General features: G+C 42.5%; 1 protein-coding gene across 4 annotated transcripts in view; it reads right to left on the bottom strand.

Moving 5' to 3' along the window:
* Positions 1 to 22,183, bottom strand: part of INTS4 (integrator complex subunit 4) — a 32,323-nt gene that overhangs the window by 7,798 nt on the left and 2,342 nt on the right. For all 4 annotated transcript variants that reach the window (XM_015280874.4, XM_040704624.2, XM_015280875.4 and 1 more), the window contains exons 3-17: positions 19,872 to 19,989; positions 19,143 to 19,249; positions 18,446 to 18,631; positions 16,592 to 16,642; positions 15,379 to 15,467; positions 15,008 to 15,128; positions 14,471 to 14,542; positions 13,694 to 13,868; positions 11,291 to 11,496; positions 9,179 to 9,321; positions 8,252 to 8,367; positions 5,535 to 5,668; positions 4,522 to 4,679; positions 3,016 to 3,109; positions 1,067 to 1,147 (exon numbers count right to left, since the gene is read on the bottom strand). In XM_015280874.4, the coding sequence (XP_015136360.1) occupies positions 1,067 to 1,147; positions 3,016 to 3,109; positions 4,522 to 4,679; positions 5,535 to 5,668; positions 8,252 to 8,367; positions 9,179 to 9,321; positions 11,291 to 11,496; positions 13,694 to 13,868; positions 14,471 to 14,542; positions 15,008 to 15,128; positions 15,379 to 15,467; positions 16,592 to 16,642; positions 18,446 to 18,631; positions 19,143 to 19,249; positions 19,872 to 19,989 (1,851 nt within the window). The remainder of the gene's footprint in view (positions 1 to 1,066; positions 1,148 to 3,015; positions 3,110 to 4,521; positions 4,680 to 5,534; positions 5,669 to 8,251; positions 8,368 to 9,178; positions 9,322 to 11,290; positions 11,497 to 13,693; positions 13,869 to 14,470; positions 14,543 to 15,007; positions 15,129 to 15,378; positions 15,468 to 16,591; positions 16,643 to 18,445; positions 18,632 to 19,142; positions 19,250 to 19,871; positions 19,990 to 22,183) is intronic.

Here is a 22,183-nt window from a genome sequence, read left to right as displayed (position 1 = left end):
CCCACAGCAGCACATCTCAGAAGAGTCTGTCTTTGTGTGATCTATACCCTCAGATAAGATAGTGGTATAGAGTAGAAAATCAGCCTTAAACCTTCTTCAGGCTAAATGAGCCCAGATCCCTCAACTTCTCCTTGCAGGAAAAGTGCTCCGCTCCTCAGCCACCTTGAGGGCCCCCTGCTCAACTCACTGCAGTTCAGCATTACCTTCCTTGTATGGAGACGAGCACAGCGCCCCTCCAGATGGGATCTCCCCACACCCAAGTAGAGGGGACAGATCACTTTCCCAGATCTGCTGGATATATTCATGCTCTGACAGCCCAGGATGCAGTTGGCCTTCCTTACTGCTTCACGTTCAACTTCCATGCTGAGCATCATGAGGCTGCTGTCATCCTATTTCTCCAATCTGCTCCAGATTCCTCTGAACAGCAGCCTTACCCTCCAAGCATATAGACCAGCTCCTCAACTCAGTTTTATCCAGAGGGTAATCTGGACTTTGTGCCAGTATTTCCCATGCTCTAAGCCAGGCAGTCTGGCCAATTTTCCATCCACATTATCATCCATTTATTGATGTGGAATCTCGCCATTTTGGTAATAAGTAATGGGAGACTGTTAAAGGGTTTGAGAAAGTCAGGCTTTGTGACATCCAATGTCTTATGTCTGCAGCACCAGTGCCCTCATTGTGGAGAGCAGTAAGGTTGGTCAGGCATAATTCACCCTTTGAAATGCATTTCGGCTGATCTCAATCACCTTCTTGACCTTCATTTGCTCACAAATGGCTTCTAAGAGGACTCACTCCATAGAGTTCCCCAGAGGCCAACAGTCCACTGTTCTCCAATCTTCTTTCTTATTATTCTGGAAGATACGTGGGATGTTTGCCTTTTTCCTGTAGTCCTAAATCTCCCTCAATTGCCACTTCATTTGATCTTTTGAAGCTGAAAGAAATTACTTCACTTTGGGGAACTAAGATTTACTTGGACAGGCTACAGCAGAAAGTCAGAAACAAATCAGTACTGCAAGGCTATGGAAGCTGGAATCCAAGGACTCGCCTTCAGGTGCTTCAGCCTCACCTGTTTTGCTGCAGCAGATGCTAACGCATTCTGTTTCAGGTACAAAGGAGCTGCCACGTTCCACAGCTTCTCCTGCAAGGCCTACAGAAGAAAACCATTTAAAAAAGGGGAGGATAAATAACCATTTCAGTCCGAACACTGTAACACTGTGCGACATAAACAGGGCTTGGGAGCACGCCCTGTCTCTGTTATATGCCAACAAGCTGTCTGAGAGAGCAGGCCAAAGGTTTCTTCTTGCTTTTAAAGACAGTATGGGAAGCCACAGCTTCCAAACTACACACTTCTACATAAACACCCAAATAAAAAAAGTAAATTAAAAAATCCTACACAAAGTTGGGAATAATGTTAACAAAACTATGAATGAGAGACTGGCTAAGCTGCAAATTCTTCAGTATTTAAGGATAACTGTATGCAGAATGTAGTCACTGATCAGAGAAATTATAACCCATTATCACCTCCTTGAGACTAAGAGCAGGGCATCCTCAGATTGCAGCCCTGGAATTGGAATACTGGAAACAATAACTGTCCTCAGAAACAGACCCACACGGTCAGTATTCCTCAGCCTTCCTGTTGACAGTTTCCACTCCCTGCTCTCCCAGAAAGATCCTGGAGTTACTGAGTGCAACACAGCTGCTGGTATTTGTATAAAAGAAACCCTATTTGCTCTTTGGTTTATGTTAAAAAAGAATTACGAAAGCTTGACTGAAAAGAAATCTACTGAGAAGAGTGTTCTGGCATAGATGTTCTCTCTATCATACCAAAATTTCTAATTCTGTGGTATTACAAGTCACTTTTAATTTCATCCATGTTACTTGCTTTACATCACTGATGTACTGACTGCTCTGCAGCTTAAGCAAAGAATGTTTGTCCACTTCTCCACACACAAAGCACTCATCTCTGCCAGATGCAAATGCTCACGTTCTCTTAGCTAAGGCAGGATGGCTCAGACCAGTCAAGCCCTGGAGAAAGGCAACAAAGCCACTTCCAAACGCCAGCCCTCTGCATGGACTGCACATTCTGTGCTGACAAAAGCTCTGGACTTCATAGAATCATGGGTTGGAAAGGACCTTAAAGACTACAAGTTCAACCTCCTGTGATGGGCACTGACACCTCCCACTGCATCTGGTTGCTCAAAGCGTATAACACTTATCTAAAATACCTTCTTTGGGTTATAAATGTATTCCAAGGATTTGAGGACTGTTGTAATGCATTCCAACTGGCAGCTACACACTTAGCTAAGAAACTCAAATCACTTTCAGTTTTACGCAACAAAGCTTCTACCGTATCCCTTCTGGAAACTCATGTGTCATGTCCTGCTTTACCTACCTACAGGTTACGTTCAAACACCTTAAGAATATTAGGAAATTCACATAAATACATTGCCAGCTTATAGCTTAAGAAGGAAAGCAAAACAAAAATTGAGTTCTTGCTTCAGCAAGGAGCTGACTTCAAAGAGGGTTGCTGCCACAGTGTCAAAATAACCACTTCACCTGCTTATACAAAACAGACAGGTCATTTCAACACTGTAAAGCACAGCTGATATTTCTCTCACTCGAGTCTAAAGAATCTCCCTGACACCGGTGCCAAAAATGCTGTCTACAAAATACAGTCTGCAGAAACTCCACTTTCAGGAGCAGTTTTACAAAAAAAGCATTTCGGTGGTCACCATCAGAGGGAAAAACACTCTCTTAATGTGAAAGGTTGCAGAGCAGTTGTCCACACTGTGACTCTGTCGGAAAATAAACTCTGCACTGGCGCAGAAACGCAATGGTGTACTCATTTACAAATTTTCTGTATCAATTCTTTGCCCCAGAAGCGAAGCAGGGGTCCCAGAAATCCACCAAATCTGCACTTCCAGCAGGGATCAGCTCTCAACACTACCACCAGAATGTGTGCATCTGACTGGGGACGTTCTGAAGCACAGCCCACGATACCCTGCTGAATAAGACCTTGATGAGGAGCAGCTGACACTGAAGGTACGTCGCAGTGAAATCCGCCATCCCTGCCAGCTCTGACTGCAGCTCTCCAAGCCTCTGAAGATCACTGAAACAAGCAACAGAGAAAAAAAAGCGTTGAGACAGCAAGTAGGTTAATCTAAATGCGCTCAGAATGCAGCAGCAATGCTGAGGCCAGCCATTCCCACATCTTGTTTTTCCTTATCCTTATTATGAGCACCAGAAAGAGTAGGAAAGCATGCACTATGAAACAGCTTGCACCCTGGGACCTGGCAGCTCCTTTTTTCCTACAGGCTGACACGAGCACAGCAGTGGAAGCAGTAAGTCTGTCAACCCACATTGCTCTGCAGCTTTGTGGGAACCAAACAGCACAGCAGTTCCAGATTTAACTTAAAAAAAACCCTCCAGGTTTCTACAGCAGCTAATGACCCATTTGTGTTCTGCTGCTGGGAAATCCAACTACTCATATTGGGTAGGAAAGGTTGTTTGGAACATGGTGGGCTCATGCAATTGAGAATGTTTGAAATACAGCTGCCACTGTAAGACAAGCTTAAACCTGATGAACAGATACTTGTCCAAGGGGCTGTTGTGTGTGGCCTGGTACAGGCAGGCTCCTTGGTGCTTAATTCCCACACCTCACAACACACTAATAGGGAACAATAACAATTTCCACCAGCTCCAAGGTACTGCTCTCCTGTGCTGCACACAGCTACACACGTGGCCATCTCAGACAGGATCACTATGCAGAACAAAAGGCACTCACAGCCTCTCAGGTGCCCACAGTTCCACTATGCCTATCAGATTCTGGATGCTCTGCCAAGAGAGAACCTGTTAAAAGCGTTTTGTGCACTGGATGCTCTGAGACTATATTCTGGGCTGTGCACCGTAGGTCTAACAGCTGATGACAAAGCATGTTGTTTTCACAGTCAGGATTTCCACTGCAGGTGGGTGTGAAAGCAGTTTACAGCTACACATATAGAAAAGGTGGAAGTGTAGGGAAAAAGGAAAGAAGCTGTTCGGAATTCTGTCTTCCAAATAAGGGATTTGAGACTCTTTTTCTGGCTCTCAAAAATATCTGTCACATCCTCTCTGCAGTGATCCTTTTCAAGTGTTTTGTATGTGTAAATCACCTGAGATAAATGGAAAAGGCAGAATAAGCCCCTTGTGCAATAATACTGTATATTTCAAGAAAATCTCTGAATTTCCAAGACATGAAGAACACCCAACTCCTTTATAAGCTTGAATGATGAAAGGAACCCAAGAGAGCGACAGAAGCAGCTTCTCTCCCACAGAATCAAAGGCCACAGGATCTAGAAACTGGAAGACCAAGGGAGAAAACTTTCTTCTCCATCTAAAACAAAAAGCCCTGTGCACACACATTACAAATAATCTGACCAAAATAAGAGATGTGCAGGGACAAGACTAGGAATGACAATGATCCTCAGAATCAACTTCAGAGAAGCTGCAAATCCTAACTCCTCCTCTGCTGAGCAGCCTTACCGAATAGTGAACTCCAGCAGCTCCTGGATGCCCTGTGGGTCGAGGTGCTGGAGGTTGTACACCCTCTCCAGGCTCTGGTGCAAGAACTGCTGGGAAGGGTCCTCGTGTGGTGTAATGCTGGGAGAGACAGGGGAGGAGACCAGCTTCCTACCTGGCAACTAAGCAAAGAGAAACATATGCACACAAAGACAAGTCTAACATCAGTACCAGCACTGCAAAACGCTGCTGCATTATTTAACAGCTACCAACTGAGAGCTCCGACTTTATTTCTCAGATTCAACATTTATACCAAGGCTTAGTTGGTTAATAACCTCTATTTAAAACCCACTTGTAGCTAGAGATCTTCAGATTAAATGTCAGTGTGCCTCTGAGGGAAGCATCCTCCTCATCTATTCACTACAAGACAGTGGAATCTGGGGAAGACAACACACAATTGAATTTATGAACTGCACTAAGACTTACAACCATCTTCAGTTCCACCTGTACTTCCATACAGGAAAAGCATGCTCTAAAGGAGCACGGGAACACACCTCACACACAGATAAACTGTTTAGGTAAGATCTAAGTCAAATCCTTAGAGTTGGAAGGGATCTCTGAAGGCCATCTAGTCCAACTCCCCTGCAATGAACAGGAACACCACAGCTAGATTTGTAATATGTTAAATGCTGTTAATTGTTAAGTGTGCTAAATGTTGTAATATCAACAAAGGCTGAGCTCCCCTTCCCCGTGCAGTGACAGCTCCTGGGAATCCTGCCTCCCAGCATTCTTTTCTAACCAGCAGAGTGTGTACTATTCTTGTTTGAGAGCAATAGCATTTTTCTTCAACAAAATATTACAAAATCCATACTGTAACAATTTAATATTTGGCTCTCCCTACATAACATACATTTCAATATTCACTCACTGGTGCTGAGTGGAAAAAGAAATCCAGAATCAAATTGTTACACATTGGCAGACATGAAAGAAACCATCAATACTCCCAACAAAGCAAAAGCCTTGTTGGTTCAACTTACTCTTAGTGGAGGGACCAGATGAGAGAGACTGTCACGAAGATAGGCATAATGTCTGAACGTGTGATCAGAAAACAGGGCTGGCATTGTTGGGCAACTTTTAGCAGCATTGAAAATCAGAACCAGAACAGCAATGTCTATTGAAATGGATTGTCAAAGAAAAGTAAACAATGACCAGAAGAGTTCTTTGGGGATGGCAAATTAATAGCAATAACTCAACAACCCTTTCTTTGCTGGAGGTTCTTTATTAAGTTCTTTACTGTTGTGGAATGCTGAGCAAAACCCAAAGAGGCAGCTGTCTGAGCAGATGCAGATGAAATATAGAGTGCAAACACTACAGGCTGAACCATATTGGAGAAGGGCTGCTACTGCCAACAGGGGATGGCTCAGTAGCAACACACAGGATAGGAGCCTGGATCATAAATGCAGAACTCAATAGGTGGAGCTTTCTCTAAGGCTCACACTGTGCTTACCAGTTTGGTACCCAAACACCTAAAATTAAGCATTTCTCTCTGAGATTCTGAAAATCACTGCAATTCCTCCCATGCTAGTGCCCTGAAAAACATCACAGAATTGTCTGAGTTGGAAGGGAGCTTTGAAGGTCATCTAGCCCAGCTCCCCTGCAGTGAACAGAGACATCTACAGCTTGATTAGGTTGCACAGAGCCCAGTCCAGCCTGGCCAGCAGAATTAAAATGAACCGAAGAAACACCACAGGATGAAGATTCTGGAATAGGAAAACCATTTTCATGGTCTGAGAGCCGAAGAAATAAAAAGGGCAGCCAAAGGCTTTAATCAACAAGTCCAAAGGATGGGGCACTCACCTGCAACAGCATGCCCCAAAACATGTCTCTAACGGGAGTAAAAGGATTCCAATGCAAACCAGACAAGGTCAGGGCACTTGCCTGCACGGAGAAGGAACAGATTCAGATGTAATCCCAAGCACAATAGAGATGTGAACACCATTTCTCACCTCCTGAATATATTTTGTATCCGTGGGCTACCAAGCATAAAGACTTCAACTTGCCAAACCAGCTCCTCTCCTTTGCCCAAAACCCCTTCCAGGTTTTCAGCTGAAGCTATTCAACTCATTTGATTAAAGTTTGCTGAGCACTTTGAATCCAAAACCCCTACATTTTTAACTAACAGTTTATTCACTGAAGGCCTTCCTTGTCATTTCTGGCTCTCAGCCTGGCTTCCCAGAACACCTCCCCACAAAACTTGGTGGCGAGTTCCCTCCAGAACATTTCTAAAGTAACGTCCCTTGGATTGGAGCAGGGAGGTGGTGGCGTCCCCATCCCTGGAGGTGTTCAAGAACTGCAAAGACGTGGCCCAGAGGGAAATGGTTGGTGGGGATGGGTTGATGGTTGGACTAGATGACCTTAGAGATCTTTCCCAACCTCAATGATTCTATCATTTTAAGGTGCACTGAGGTAAACTAGAGCTTCTCACCCCCAAAATTCCTTAAATCCTGAACTCAAAGGACAAATGTACTCAAATTATGATATAGCCATCTGATTAAAGATTAACTTCCCCTCCACCTGATCCCAGCCCTTCTCAATTCTCACAAGGTATTCAGTTAATCTGCTTGCTGATGGCCTCTGAATGGAGAAAAACAAGGAGCAGAGTGGCAGTTCAAATGAGCTGTTCCAGTCTAACATCTCTCAGCATGCACCATAAACAACAGTGTGTTCTGCAGCTGCACAGAAGGAAAGTGAGGAGAAAGAACAATAGAAAAATGGTATTTCACATTTCTGAGGCATCTCCCATTGTTAAGGGAAACGGTACAAAAATAACAGTTTGCATTCTAAAGCACTAGAAGTGCTGAATTTAATATAAGGATTTCACATTGACTTATTTCAGAAAGTTAAGTTTATAGCTTTTATAGCATTATGGGAATTCAGTAAGCAACAGTGCTGTTCTATACACTGCACAACAGTGAGGGTAGAAGTTTCACCAAAAAGCAAATAAAACAGAAAACCACACTTCTTTAAAAGCTAAAGCATCTACCAAATTAGTGCAAGCTAGACAAATATTTTCCCATCAAAGGACTTATCTGCAAATCCTCAGCCTTGACAAACTGCTTGATAACCAGATCATTCATCACAGCATGAGAAAGCTAATTATACCAGTCTGGTATTTATTATGATTCCAGATCATAGAATGGTCTGGGTTGAAAGGGACCACAATGATCATCCAATTTCAACTCCCTTCTATGTGCAGGGTTGCCAACAGCCAGACCAGGCTGCCCAGAGCCACGTCCAGCCTGGCTTTGAATGCATTCAGGGATGGGGCATCCACAACCTCCATGGGCAACCTGTTCCAGTGCGTCACCACCCTCTGAGTGAAAAACTTCCTCCTAATATCTAACCTAAACCTCCCCTGTCTCAGTTGAAAACCATTCCCTCTTGTCCTATCACTGTCCACCCTTGTAAATAGCCGATTCCCTTCCTGTTTATATGCTCCCTTCAAATATTGGAAGGACACAGTGAGGTCTCATTGGAGCCTTCTGTTCCGCAAGCTAAGCAAGCCCAGTCCCCTCAAGCTTTCTTCATAAGATAACAGTTATTCCATTGCTTGCAGAGTAATAAAATGAAGTTGCAAAGGGATAGCTACAGGACCATCTGCTAGTTTGAAACAGCTTAACAAATTCAAGCAGTGGGAAAACACCACTGAATGTTTGACTGTGAAAGAGATCAGCTGGCTTTGTCACAAGGATACAAGCTGGGTCATCCATGTCTGGTTCTGGAGTGTCAAAGAAAGGGTGTGTGCTCAGCAGCTCCGGGACCAGTGGGAGCACCAGAGTGGGATGCCTGCTCCCCAGGAACTTTAAGCACCTGTAAACACACGGATCAAAATATTTCTTAGTAAACACATATACTGCAAAATACAAAATTTTAAAGCATTATTGTTTTGTATTACAGTGGAACTTTGATGTGTTGGTCAGCATCAGAATCCTACTGCTCAAGTCTGTGTGCAAACCCATAGCAACGCTGCCTCTTCAGGATTTGCAGCAGTGTTTGATATGATCAAAGAAAACAGAACAGCTTGAAAAAACCAAACAAAAATAAAAACTGTTCAATTAAGCTATCCAAGAGACTGTTAACACCTGCAGCTACACAACCTAAGGAAAAGTTACATTTTAAATGCTAACAAGCATATTATTTTTTTCTTCAGAAAAGCTAGAAGAGCAAGGAGGTAAAAGGCCAAGAAAACAAGATCCAGAACCGAAACTCCAACAGCAGTGTAAGAGTACACTTGAAGAAAAAGAAGACTAAAAAAGAGCTCCCAATAATAACCACGAATTCCATCTCAAACCATGTGTGTGGAAGCATCGCTTCCGTTGTTGCCTCCATTAAACAACCAAAAACCCCCAAAACGTTCATTTTTTTCCACTCATAGAGGAAAAGAATCCCTCCAAGAGCACAACACCTTTAGCCAGCCCACTTTTCACAATCAGTACAAGCAACTGCTAGAGAATATTGCCATGTCATGCAGCACAAAATATTAGTTATTCCAAGTATTTACAGAATAACAGAATAACCTTAGTGCTGTTACCTCCTTATCTAGTTCAATGTTTGGTTAATGCCCCAATTTATAACAAAGCAGAAAAGCAAGCAGACACACGAGGACACTGATCACACTCACTTCCATATGGATTCTCTGTCTGTGGGATACTTGGTTAGGTTTTTCAGCAGTTCCACCAGTGCAAGATGGATGCCTTCTTTAGTTGAGACGTTGGTGCAACACAACAGTTCATGAAGAGCTTCTCGAATGTCCCTTGAAGAATCCTAAAAAATAGAAGCAAAAACCCTCCAATCAGAACCTCTGAACGCTCAGAGAGAGAGAGAAGCCTGGGTATGTATTTATTTTAAAGGCAGCCGATCCTGTTCCTTGGCTGAATTCATCCTAGAGGCATCAGTGACCATTTAGAGAATAGAAAGAACTTGACCCAGCTATTGGTTTATAGACGCACAATGAAAAAAAAACAAGTATAACACAACATACAAGTCTAGTCATCAACTTTGATCTGACAATATGGGATCCCTAATGCATCACTTCTGAAGTCACACTGCACCTACGCTGCACTTCAGGCCAGAGTGATAATGCAGAGAGAAGCTTACGCAGTCATCAAGTTGTATTTTTGGAAGCCGTGTGGCTGAACTCCAGCTTAATTAATTACTTGCTTCCTGCCAAGTACCACCTTGCAGTTCCAAATTAATACAATAGACTTCCTTGCTGTCATTTTTGTGGCATTGGCGGATAGAATGTGAAAATTTAACAGGATACAAGTACTAGATGTATTTCAATAGAGGATTTTTTTTAAACCATAATTTGCTAAATATCAACAGCACATTCATTACTGTCTTAGACAAAAGAAAGAACAGTCCCCTTGTAGAGGCTCTTCAATGACAGCCAACATAAACTAACAAAGGAGGGAAAGGCAGCGGGTACGCTCATCTGGTTCTTATTTTGGTGCTGCAAGGCAGACTGTCACTGAATGAGACTACATACTCTGAAGACTGATGCAATGATTTGGGAAATAAAAGAATCCAGGTGTGCTGCATGGACTGCTGGGAGTGCAGAATGGAGATGAGCAAGGCAGAAGACTACAAAGGGCTAAAGAAATGTACAACTCGGAAGAAAGTGAGAACCAAAACACCATGACACGCAGAATGCAATGCTTTGTGAGAAAAGCAAGGAGCAGATGATAGTTATTCAGATAAAGGAAAAGCAGTTGAATGAAAACAAAAGTTACCACCACCATTAACAAGTCAGAAGAACAGCATGAACTTTGGTGCCTAAATCCTTAACTTTGGTGTCAAAAGCTGGATTTTACTGCTGAAACAGAAAGCAAGTAAGCAAGTACTTTCCTGAACCAAGCACAATGAAAATGTGCTAATTCTCATATTTCAGCTATTGTAATATAGACAACAAATCATAACAAAAGCATGAAAAGGAACACCAGTGTAACTAGTCTACACATTTATACCTTAATGCACAGGTTCCTAAATGGAACAAATATGAAATAGATGCACAAATACCAGAGGCACCTAACACTCATTGCTGTGTTTACAAGCTCAGGTCATATTGCACAGCACTTGTTACAGACAGATAAGCAGGTTATCATACAATCATAGAATGGCTTAAGTTGGAAGGGATCATCAAGCTCCAAATCCCCTGCTGCAGGCAGGGCTGCCAACCTCCATATCTAATACCAGGCCAGGCTGCCTAGGGCCCCATCCAACCTGGCCTTTGGTTAGTTCATTTTATCCTGGAGCACAACGGAAGGATGTCATTGTTGCATAGGGCCAAGTAAATAGCGGGTAAAGAGAAACATAGAATGCATTTACAGCATCATCCAAGAGACTGCCCCAGAGAAATAGAGATTTGTCTACCATGTGCAGCTGAGAACTGACTGGGACAGTGCTGGTCAGGAAAGGCCAAAACTATTCCAAGGACTGTGCTAGAAGTCAACTGCTGGAGGAGAGAGAGAGAGGGAGACAGAACCCGTGTCCTGGCTCTGTTTGGTGAACAAAAGGTATAACCAAAGTGATAGAACAAAGAAAATTAAGTTGTATTCAACATGAAATGTCACAAAGTGATGGACCAGAAAATGAGACAGAAGGAAATCCACGTGATGCAGCAGCAGAATTATTAAGGGCAGCGAGCCTTTAATCTGAATATCATTTATTTAAAAAGAAAAAAAAAAAAAAAGAAGGCAAGAACGTAATGTTTTCCCCCTTGGGAAGGCCTTACCTCCAGGACAGCTAACACAGTGTCCAGCTGGTCCTCCCGCAGCGTGATATTGTTGGAAATTTTTCTCATCGTGTGTATTGACTGCAACCTCACCTCCTCAATTTCATCATTAAACATGTCCACCAAAAAATCCAGGCATTTCTCCGCAAAAGAAGGTGAGGACTGAGCCAGCATGCAGAGGGCCTCCACTGCAGCAATCCGCACCTCTGTTAGGAGAGGCGGAAATCAGTCGTTAGTGCTGTTTAAAAGGGCACGCCACCAACAGCCAGGCCCTGTGTTATTGGAGCACTAGGCTAAGGACAGGAGCTCACAGAATCATAGAGTGGCCTGGGTTGAAAAGGACCATAATCATCATCTATTTTCAACCCCCCCTGCTATGTGAAGGGTTGCCAACCACCAGACCAGGCTGCCCAGAGCCACATCCAGCTAATAAATATTATGTATTTCATGGCACGTTTTGCAAGCGTAGCTATAACTGTAGCACCTTAAGCAAGCAAATTTAGGTAATTAAACTGCTCGCTTCATTCTTCCATATATTTTAATTGCTAAGAGCATTCACTGCATTTTTAAGTAGCCACATAGCACTTCATGAATTGCTGAAAAGCCTGAGAGTACCAGCGTGTCACCAGCACACAGAACAAGCTTTCCCTGCTTTCTGACTTCACATTTCTCAACAGAAAGGAAAAAGCTGCCACCTAATTATCAAAATGACTCATAAATCAAGCTGAAGTAAAAATAAACGGAGGTGTCCAGAGAATATTTCTGCTGTAAAATATAGTAGGAATTGAAAGACGACCCAAACATAACAGACTTGAGTGAAGACTCTTCCCCCCGCAGCCATTCCCACTAGCTTCCATAGCATTCATGGGCTGGGATCATAAAAGGGAAGATTAATTAGATGTCTTGCAAACATTGTTTAAAACATACTTCTACTTTTCATTCAAATTAGCTCATCTTGAAAACACTCATTTAAACTTGCGTGTAACGTTTAGGCCTATTGTTCTTAAAGAACATTTTGATTCCTGATGATTCTGATTAAGCAGAAAAATGCAAACACAGCGAGCCCTCCACTTACACAGAACAAAGCCCATGTCACAACGCTGAGTCTCCATGGTCATTAAGACCACGGTGGTATTAGAGGCATTAGAGAAGAAAAAACTCCCAAGAAAACATTTGCCAATATTGCATTCATGAGCTGACACATTCATTTAGATTTAAGTTACAGGATGGAATTGAAGAAACGAAGCAGTGCTGTGGGTAAGGAAGAACACAGCTCAGCAGTATTTAAAATGCCACCGTGGAGACACATATACACTCCTCAGAGATCTGGTTATTTTCCACATCTGCCCACTTTAACGACATTCCCCAGTAATCAAACTGGAGAATGCTTCACAGACAATGGATTGAGCCACACTGTCAGTCAGAAAAAAACAAGGCTGTGTGCTCAAGCTTCAGGGGGAGCTCAGCTATTAGGAAAACATGGTTTAATTTGCAGGAGGCACAGAATAATAAATCAACTTTTACACCACGGTTTACAGAGATATTTTTGTTATGGTGTTTTTCTGCTGACTTATTTACTTCCATCCGTCCAGCAAGGTTTAAAATTGAATTCAGGAATGACATTCAGAGCTGCACCTTTGGCTCTCGATGCCTTTGCAAACCTTTGCTCTACCCAGAGGAAAATTGGGCTAGAAAAGGCTAAACACAGACATCCATGAGGCCATCAGCACAGTCAATGCCACAGCCATGCTCAGAGGCTGAAGAACACTTGTGTTCCAATTTGACACAGGATAATTTGCCCTGTTTAAAAGAACAGGTCAGATATAATCTGCTAGAATGAGTGAGATGAAGGCCTCTGTGTCCATCATAGCAAGTCTGTGAGACTCTAGTGCAGCAGCACCACATAGGAGGTAAATGTGATGGTAAAATGTAGGCATTTCCATTCAAGAAACAGAATTACAATAACATGACAGAAGACGTAAACAAGACCTCGCCTGAAATCCATGCATCTGAAAACACATGAATCCAGTCACTGATTTTCAAGTATAACACATTCCAATTGCCCAAGAGCATTCATGCCAGCAGAGACCAAGAGGAGCTTGGCCTATGTAGCCCCCTGTGAGATCAAACTTGTCTACTACTTCATCAGGAAAGCCAGACCCAGCGAGAAGCAACAACTACTTAATCCAAAAGCTACCACAAGCTAGGAAGAAATGGGCATTAGTTGGCCAGGCACAAACTTGGATTGGAATTTAGAAGAAAACTTGTGTTCATTAGATTCTGAAACATTTTGAAGGACACTGGTGTGCCTCCCAACACAAAGGTTCTAATCTTCTAACCCCCAGACAAACAAAAAGCCCCTCTATACATCCCAAACAATTTAGTCACCACATTAACACTTACCATACATTTCATCTTCCAGGCCATGAACAAAGGCTCCACAAGCTCCTGATTCAATCAGGTTCACAGCACCTGTATCGATTTCTTCTTTGGGAGCATCATCTCCCCATTTTCTGCCACTCGAGAACTCCCCAGAGCTGTAGAGCTCCTTGGCTCGCTCATGCGCCGTGCGCTTCCTCTGCCCAAACACACTTCTCAGTTACAACCATGGGAAACATTAAAGGTGACTGAACAAAATAGTAAATGGTCTTCTGGATTTGAGAACAGGCATAGCTGGATTGCTTCCTTACTGTTTTGTAGGCCAGAGAAACTGAATGTAATACCTTCAGAAAGTTGCTTCAGGAAGGAGTTTTACTGAAAAGCTTTTTTTGCTTGAGGGTCCTATTCTCCAGCTACTCACTGCTCCCAAGATGTCTGACTACCAGACAGCTCTTGCAGGACGCTGCCATAAGTTTGCACCCAAAACCAGGATGCCAACTTTCTGTACACAATACAGCTTGGAGCCAAATGGCCGTCAGAGGGACACAAACGTTTACCTCTCATCCACAAAACCTGAATAGCCTCAAGCTCTTTATTACACGGCTCAGTTAATGAAATCTAAAACTGGCAATTGCTTCACTGACTTTAATCTAAAAGAAAACCTGTCATCATCAATTAACTCTCAGCAGCCCTGAGGCAAGGACATGCTAAGCAAACAAGCTCTGCGTTTCCACACCTGTTGTGTGGTTTGAGTACTCTACAAACAGTAAAAACAAACTCAAGCATTAAGAGTTTACATACCCGCAGATCTGACATGAGCTTCTTGTCAAGGGTCTGCTCTAAGAAATGGGAGCTCACTTGTTGCATAGAACCCTAAAGGAAAGAAAAAGAAATAAACCAAAAGGAATTAAGAGGATTACTCTAAATTTCACTACACAATTTCTGGATATATCCCAAAGCAGGGTCTGATAATATTTGTCCTTTCTAATAGCCGTACATGGTGCTCAACACTCAAACTGTACATCCGAGTTTGCTGAGGATTATCAGAGCAGCTTATTTTCTCACTGAATCTAATACAGCCTTTCCTGCGTTCAGTTGTTTAAATGTGCTGGGGGGCAGTCATTCCAAGTACTTGTTTTTACTGGATGCCAACACTCCAACCTCAAGGAGGGAATCATTGCAGAGTTCAGCCGAGACAAACAAAGCCAACAACCCACACTCAGCTTTTCTCTTAGAATTCTGATATGAATTAACTTGAGCAGTTTCTAAATTTCTCCCCATTGCTTTTCAAATAGTAAGTAACATAACATGAACCTCTTAGAGAAGGATGAGACTTACCAGTAATTTAGCAGCTTGTACTCTCACAACCCAGGAACCATCACTGACCATATGACAAATTTTTCCAAAGGCATCATCAACCAACCGAATCTCTTCATTAGAAGAAGGAATGGGGACAATGCTAGCAGAGAGAAAAGTCAGTTTGCTGGCGTCATCCAGCATGGCATAAAACAAAGAGCTATGAGGAATTCCTATCAACATACAGTAAACAGAACAAAAACTTCAGTCGAACCAATGCATTCTCATCAAGTGTCAGCAGTTGGTACACATCATTCTTCTAACTGCTTCTCCTGAGACTTTTTGGCACAAAACACCCAGGCTTAGGATACTGCTGTGGCACCATTTTGAGTCATTTTGTGTACAGCACATACCTCTCAGGGTACAGTTGACTGAGGACCCAAATTAGCTGAACTGCAGCACTGCGCACTTGTTCGTAATCATCTGCCAACAGCTTGCAGGCCTGAAAGAAGATTTGCAGCCAATATAATCACTTCCCACTGATTTGTGATCCTTACCATAAATCAGATTATAAATAAGGACGAATTAAATCTTCCCCTGTAACAAGTATTTCCAAGTTTGATCAGGTAGAGCAGTCCTAATGAAGTCTGTTAATCACATGAGGTATAGCTCCAAAACTGCCTGTACTCTGCAGGAGGCACAAAGCATGAATATTTCCTAAGACTAATTTGGTATGGCCTGCAGCTCTGCAACCTTTTTTTGCCAGGACAAAGGGTGATGGATTTAAAACAAAAGAGTAGAGATTAAGATTAGATACAAGGAAGAAATTCTTCACTGTGAAGGTGGTGAGGCACTGGCACAGGCTGTCCAGAGAAGCTGGGGATGCCCCATCCCTGGCAGTGTTCAAGGCCAGGTTGGATGAGGCTTTAGCAGCATGATTAGCAAAAGATGTTTCAGTCCATGACAGGGAATGCAATGAGATGATGGTCTCTAAAGTTTCTTTCCAGCCTACACCACTCCATGATTCTGTAACAAACACAGTCACAGAATCCCAGGATCATTAAGGTTGGAAAAGACCATCAAAATCACCAAGTCCAACCCCAACCCATCCCACCATGCCCACTGACCACATCCCTCAGTGCCACATCTCCACGGTTCTTGAACACCTCCAGGGACAGTGACTCCACCACCTCTCTGTACAGCTATGCCAGTGCCTGATTACTCTTTCAGGAAAAAGATTTCTCCTAACACCCAACCTGAACCTCCCCTGGCACAACTTGTGGTCATTCCTTCTCACGTATCACATATACCCTCCAATGTACAAGGATTTAACACTGAGATTGCAAGATGACTGTAAGAATTATGCAATGCCTTGCTCTTCCAATGCTTATCTCCCCCCAGTAAACAATCAACTTCAGTCAAAGCATACATGCTAGTGCATTTGAAGTTGTAAAGCTCATTTTTATTTATTGCCATATGACACTGTAAAGAACACATACAACGTGCATACAAAATGCCCTCCTCTATTCAGTGACTTCCACCTCTCAAAGCACAATGCCCCAGAATCCTGAAAAGCAAAGTGTGCAAACCAATACAAAATAAATAGAAACAAAGAGGAGGTTTTACCTGACCATAAATGGCCTGCTGCAGTTTCAATCCTCTCTCATGAAGCTGAAGCTATGGGGGGGAAAAACAAGAACAACCAAAGAAAGAAACAACAATGAAATCAAAGTATTAGTGTGTTATTTAAAACCATAACACATCACTGCTTTTCCTGCTTTGCATTCAATACTAATTTTATGCTTCCATTTCTCAACTGCTGCTGTAATTCAGCTGTTTCTCGATCTTGGCTGTATTTTAAAGAAAACCTTGACTTCAGTATAACCTTAAACTTCACAGCCACTTATACTTTGATTGCTTAGGAAAATACAGTTCATATGAACACTCTGTCTGCCCATTCTCTAAGCCTTCAAGCAATTGTTCAGTGCTGGCCAGTTTCAACCACTCCCTGAAACGTGCTCCCAAAAGCAGCACCACCAGTGCATTTTCACAGCCAGAGTAACAGCAAAACCTGCCCTACTAAACACTTCTCCTAATGTATACAAGCAACACAGTAGCAAGGAAAACTGATTAAAAGCCATAGGAACAGTTAGGGATCCTGAATTCATTCAGGATGCTTCCAAAGTCCAAACTAAAGCAAAACATCTGACACTGTACTGAAACTATTAAATTGAAGGTCATAAATCTTGCTACGGATTTCATTCAATATCATTGCAAAAGTCATGGCAGGTGTAAAAAGTTCTATGAAAAAAAGAAAGCAACAAAATAGAATGAAAATGAAGGATGAGTGTAACCTCCAGCAAAGGGAGATCCCAAACAAATTCACGTGCAAATTCCCAATGCAAATTCATATGCATCTTGTTTCCTTCCTCACAGAATCACAGAATGGCCCGGGTTGGAAGGGACCTCAAGGATCATGAAGCTCCAACTACCCTGCAGCATGCAGGGCCACCAACCTCCACATTTAACACCAGACCAGGCTGCCCAGGGCCCCACCCAGCCTGGCCTTGAACACCTCCAGGGACGGACAGTGCATCCACAACCTCTCTGGGCAGCTGTTCCAGCACCTCACCACTCCCCTGACATCCAACCTAAATCTTCCCTCCCTCAACTTAAAACCATTTCCTCTTGTCCTGCTGTTATCTACCCTTTCAAAGAGAGTTGTTGAAGAGTTGTTCTTCATAGTCTAATAGTATTAATTCAAATGCCTTTGATCGCCATCAGGTTAGATGGGGTAACATTATCAACTTTAAGGGTAGCAGAGAAAGTGCTACATACCCATACAGTCACAGGAACTCACACTAAGCAAAGTTCTCAATGTATGGTCTAAAGCTAAAAAGTTCTGAATTTGCTCAATCCCACATGAAAATCAGTAACCAAAACATTGTTTTTAAAAAAAAAAAAAAAAAAAACCCACAAGTTTTCAGATTTAAACACATAAGGTTTCTTGTCACAAGCAGTGTTCTATTACATGCTGAAGTAGTAGGGGCTTATTATTGTGGCAGCCAGTCCTGAATCAGGAAATACAGATTTCTCACTAAAAGAAAGAGCTTACCTATAAATAACACCACAATATCCCAAATTAAAAAGCTTCTTCATCTACAGCAGAAGCAGATATCATAGAATCACAGAATTGCTCAGGCTGGAAAAGACCTTCAGGATCATCAAGTCCAACCACAACCTAACCACACTACCCTAATATATCATCATGAATCACTAAAGTACCCTCTGAGATTTCATGAAGTTCTTCTATTTCATAACTTATCTTATTTTTCCAAGTAGTTTTGATATGTTAAACTGGCACTTGATGAGTTAATTAAATAAGCTCTAGTCCAAGCCTCTCTGGATTAATTTGCCCATCCTTACCAGCTTTCTTATCAAACCCCAAACAATTTCTTCCACCACACCAGCACTCCTTACCATGGCTTTTATAGCTGCTGTCCTAACACGAGGGTCCTGGTCATTAAAATGATCTCCTATTATCTTCTGGACATCTTTGGCAGCCTGGCTTTCAGCTTCTTTTGCAACACCTTTTTCCACTGGTCCAAGACAGCCAATTAACTGAAGACACTTATTTCTTACACCATGGGAAGAATCTGTCAGATGCTATCGGACACAGGGAAAGATTTGGTTTTTTTAATTGTTCTTTTCTCTCTTCAAAACAGCTAGTCAGAGTAAGATTTCCAGCAGTTATGAAATGCTAATATTTTAGTAGAAAAAAAAATAAAATAAATACTGACAATATATTTTTTCCTCTGGCAGAGATGAATATTTAAACAGATTATAAATGCATTTGCTTAGCATTACTTTAATGCTTTCTATCAATAACTTATTAACAGGGAATAGTGTTTCTAAATAACAGCTACAAAAAGCAGACATGCTTACAAAAGCATATGAAGCAAGAAGCAATAACTGAAAGAGCATAGAATCCAGAGCTGTTTACAGACTTGTTAACTGCATTGAGTGCTGTGCTCACATCACACTCGGTAACAAGTTGCTCTCATTTAAAATTTAGTACCTCAAGCTCTCTCCCAAAACAGACTGAATCCAAATTCAGCGTGCAAGAGCAGAGCTTTGCCCTTCAGCAGTATTTATGTCCTCAGGGAGGCAGTCTTACCTTGCAAGCTACCTCTACCAGCCTCATCCTGACAGATGGGTTCTCTGTGAGCTTTGTGCCAATCACCAGCAGGGTGTCCAACAGCTGAGCAAGGACTTGGTGAGACTCTGCAAAACAAAGCAGGGAAAGGTTATGCATCTCTTTGCTGAGCTCCACAACCACAGAATCACTCCAGTTGGAAGGTCCTCCTAGCGCCTTCTCCTTCAGAGGAGGAAAGAAGCCCAGCTCCCTTGACTTCTCCTCACAAATAACATACTACAGCCACCAATCACCTTCGTGGTCCTCTGCTTAACTCAGCCAACCTTATCAGCATTTCTCTGGCACTGGGAAGTGAAAATTTGAGGCAGTATTCCAGCTGTGGGCTCACTAATGTTGAGTAAATGGAATAATCATTTTCCTCAAGCCCCTGCTGATAGAACACAGCATATACAGAGCCTTCACTGCTCACTCAACAACTTAACCTAACATTCACCTGTCACTAAGCAATACTAAAATAAAATTAAGCTTCACCAAGTACATACAAGCAGTGAATATAACAAGAAAAATAAAAATGGACTTCAATGAAGGTACAAACAGGATCATCTGTACTTCACTGTCTATTACAAAACCAACATCACTACACTAATGCTCTGATGAGCTGCTCTGCAACACACCAAGGAAAAACAGTGCACTTCTAACAAGACTCCGCTTCAAGCAAGGCCTGAAAGGCATCTGAAAAACGTGACTTACTCTCATTCTGAAGTGTGTTAATGGCATCATCCATAATGCAGTCTGGGGAAAATCCCGCAGTCTTTGATAACAAACCCAGCAAGGAAGCAATCTTCAATCTTACAGAAGCATCATTCTCCTGGAAGGAAACAACAGATATTAGGAGGAAGTTTTTCACACAGAGGGTGGTGATGCACTGGAACAGGTTGCCCAAGGAGGCTGTGGATGCCCCATCCCTGAATGCATTCAAGGCCAGGCTGGATGTGGCTCTGGGCAGCCTGGTCTGGTGGTTGGCAACCTTGCACATAGCAGGGGGGTTGAAACCAGATGATCACTGTGGTCCTTTTCAACCCAGGGCATTCTATAATTCTATATGATTCTATGATCCTCTCATTTTTTCAGTTGGAAGAGCAGAACACTCTGCAGGGAGGGCAGATCCATTTACAATTCAGCACCAGGGACCAAACTTTACCATAAGGTTACTTCCTCCTCTATGCACACCTTGCACTAAGTTAACCACACCAGAAGGTTCCTCTTGCAGCTTCCAGTACACTACAAATTAACTCTCTTACTCCTAATTTCTGAGTAATTACTCATCACTGTTTGAAAATCAAAAATTTAAATAATCAGGGTTTCAGGGTTCTGGAAAACTCACTGTTAATGTTCGTATCTTATAAGTTTTAATGAACATATGGGAGGATTTTAGAAGATGAACTGACACTGATGGTCTTTGGACTTCAGCTAAGCGTTGGGGTCCATAGCCTAAAGAAAACAACTGTCTCACTTCACAGCAGGAAGGAATCCTGCCAGGAAGATATAAAGCAAACAAATCCAAGGCAGCAAGGTAAAAAAAATAAGTAGTAGGAACACACATTAACTGGATACATCTGTAAGTGCTGCCACAGGTGGTAATTACATAAATAAGCTCCACAAATTATCATTAATTTTAAATTCTTTAAAATTGCGTGTATTTCAAAGGGCTGCTCATATGAGTGTTCTACAGACCTGTGCATGCAGCAATTCTAGTCCTAACTGGGAGCCCTCTTCTATCTTCACATTGCCAAGGATATCCAGCATAAGGCAGAAGGACACAAAGGAGTCTGGATTTTATACTCAGCTCTCTCCAAGCAACTAAGCACCACCTTACCACAATTCTGCACCTTTTTTATCACAGCAATGACACCTTTCAACAGTGTTTAGGAGAGACTTCAGTGTTAGGCTTCCAACAGCAACAATACCCCTGTAAGTAATCTCTTTCTAGACTGAGCCAAGAAGCATTTTCCCTTTCCAGAGCTGTGCTAGAACAGCACACACTCTCACTGGACTACTTCCATTAGTGTTAGGATGCACAGATTTCAGTAGTATAACACATTTGGAATCTATACACATTACTAATAATAGGATAACCCTCTAAACAAATACTAAATCCAACTATTTCAAAAAGGACTCTTGTAGAGGCACTTTTAAATAAACCCTGTTTGAATAACATCTGCATTACTGATTTCTGAGCAGTCTCCCACCACAGCAGATGTTTTCTCTCCCCTTCTGATGGTTTGTGAGCTGGAATTCGGATAGACTTTTCCTTTCAATTTACAGTTCAGATTGTTGTCTCCAAGAGCAGCAGTAGGCCCCTAAGTCACTGCATCTCTAACCCCTCATCCCAACAACCCTCAACAGTTGGAAAGAGCCCTCTGGGATCTCTTCAGGCACTGTCTGATGGCACACCATTTCTGCCAGCAACAACCAGCTCATTCCGTGCCACCTGCCCAGACACACTGGTTCAACTGTCAGCAAAGCAAGTGAAAAGCGTAGGGGAAAAGGAAAAGGCAGGTTATTTTTCTGATGCGCTTCAGAGGGCAATCACCAAACTGTTCTATTTGCCTATGGTATTGTAAAAGAATGAAGGAACAACAAAAAAAAGTCAAACAGTCACACTTCAAAAACAAATCAGTACAGAGACTGATAAAATCCTTACAGCATTAGCATCAATTCAAAGCTTTTTGGTACCTAGGGGTGCCTATAAGCAGGAGGAGAGTCAACTCTTTGAAAGGATAGATAATAGCAGGACAAGAGGAAATGGTTTTAAACTGAAGGAGGAAGATTTAGGTTGGGTGTCAGGGGGAAGTTCTTTACTAGGAGAGTAGTGAGGTGCTGGTACAGCTGCCCAGGGAGGCTGTGGATGCCCCATCCTTGGAGGTATTCAAGGCCAGGTTGGATGGAGCCCTGGGCAGCCTGGTCTGGTATTAAACGTGGAGGCTGGTGGCCCTGCATGCTGCAGGGGAGTTGGAGCTTGATGATCTTTGAGGTCCCTTCCAACCAAAGCCATTCTATGA

The sequence above is a fragment of the Gallus gallus genome, chromosome 1, assembly GCF_016699485.2.
Source record: "Gallus gallus isolate bGalGal1 chromosome 1, bGalGal1.mat.broiler.GRCg7b, whole genome shotgun sequence".
In the NCBI taxonomy this organism is placed as follows: domain Eukaryota; kingdom Metazoa; phylum Chordata; class Aves; order Galliformes; family Phasianidae; genus Gallus; species Gallus gallus.
This window is presented reverse-complemented; position numbering and strand designations above follow the sequence as displayed.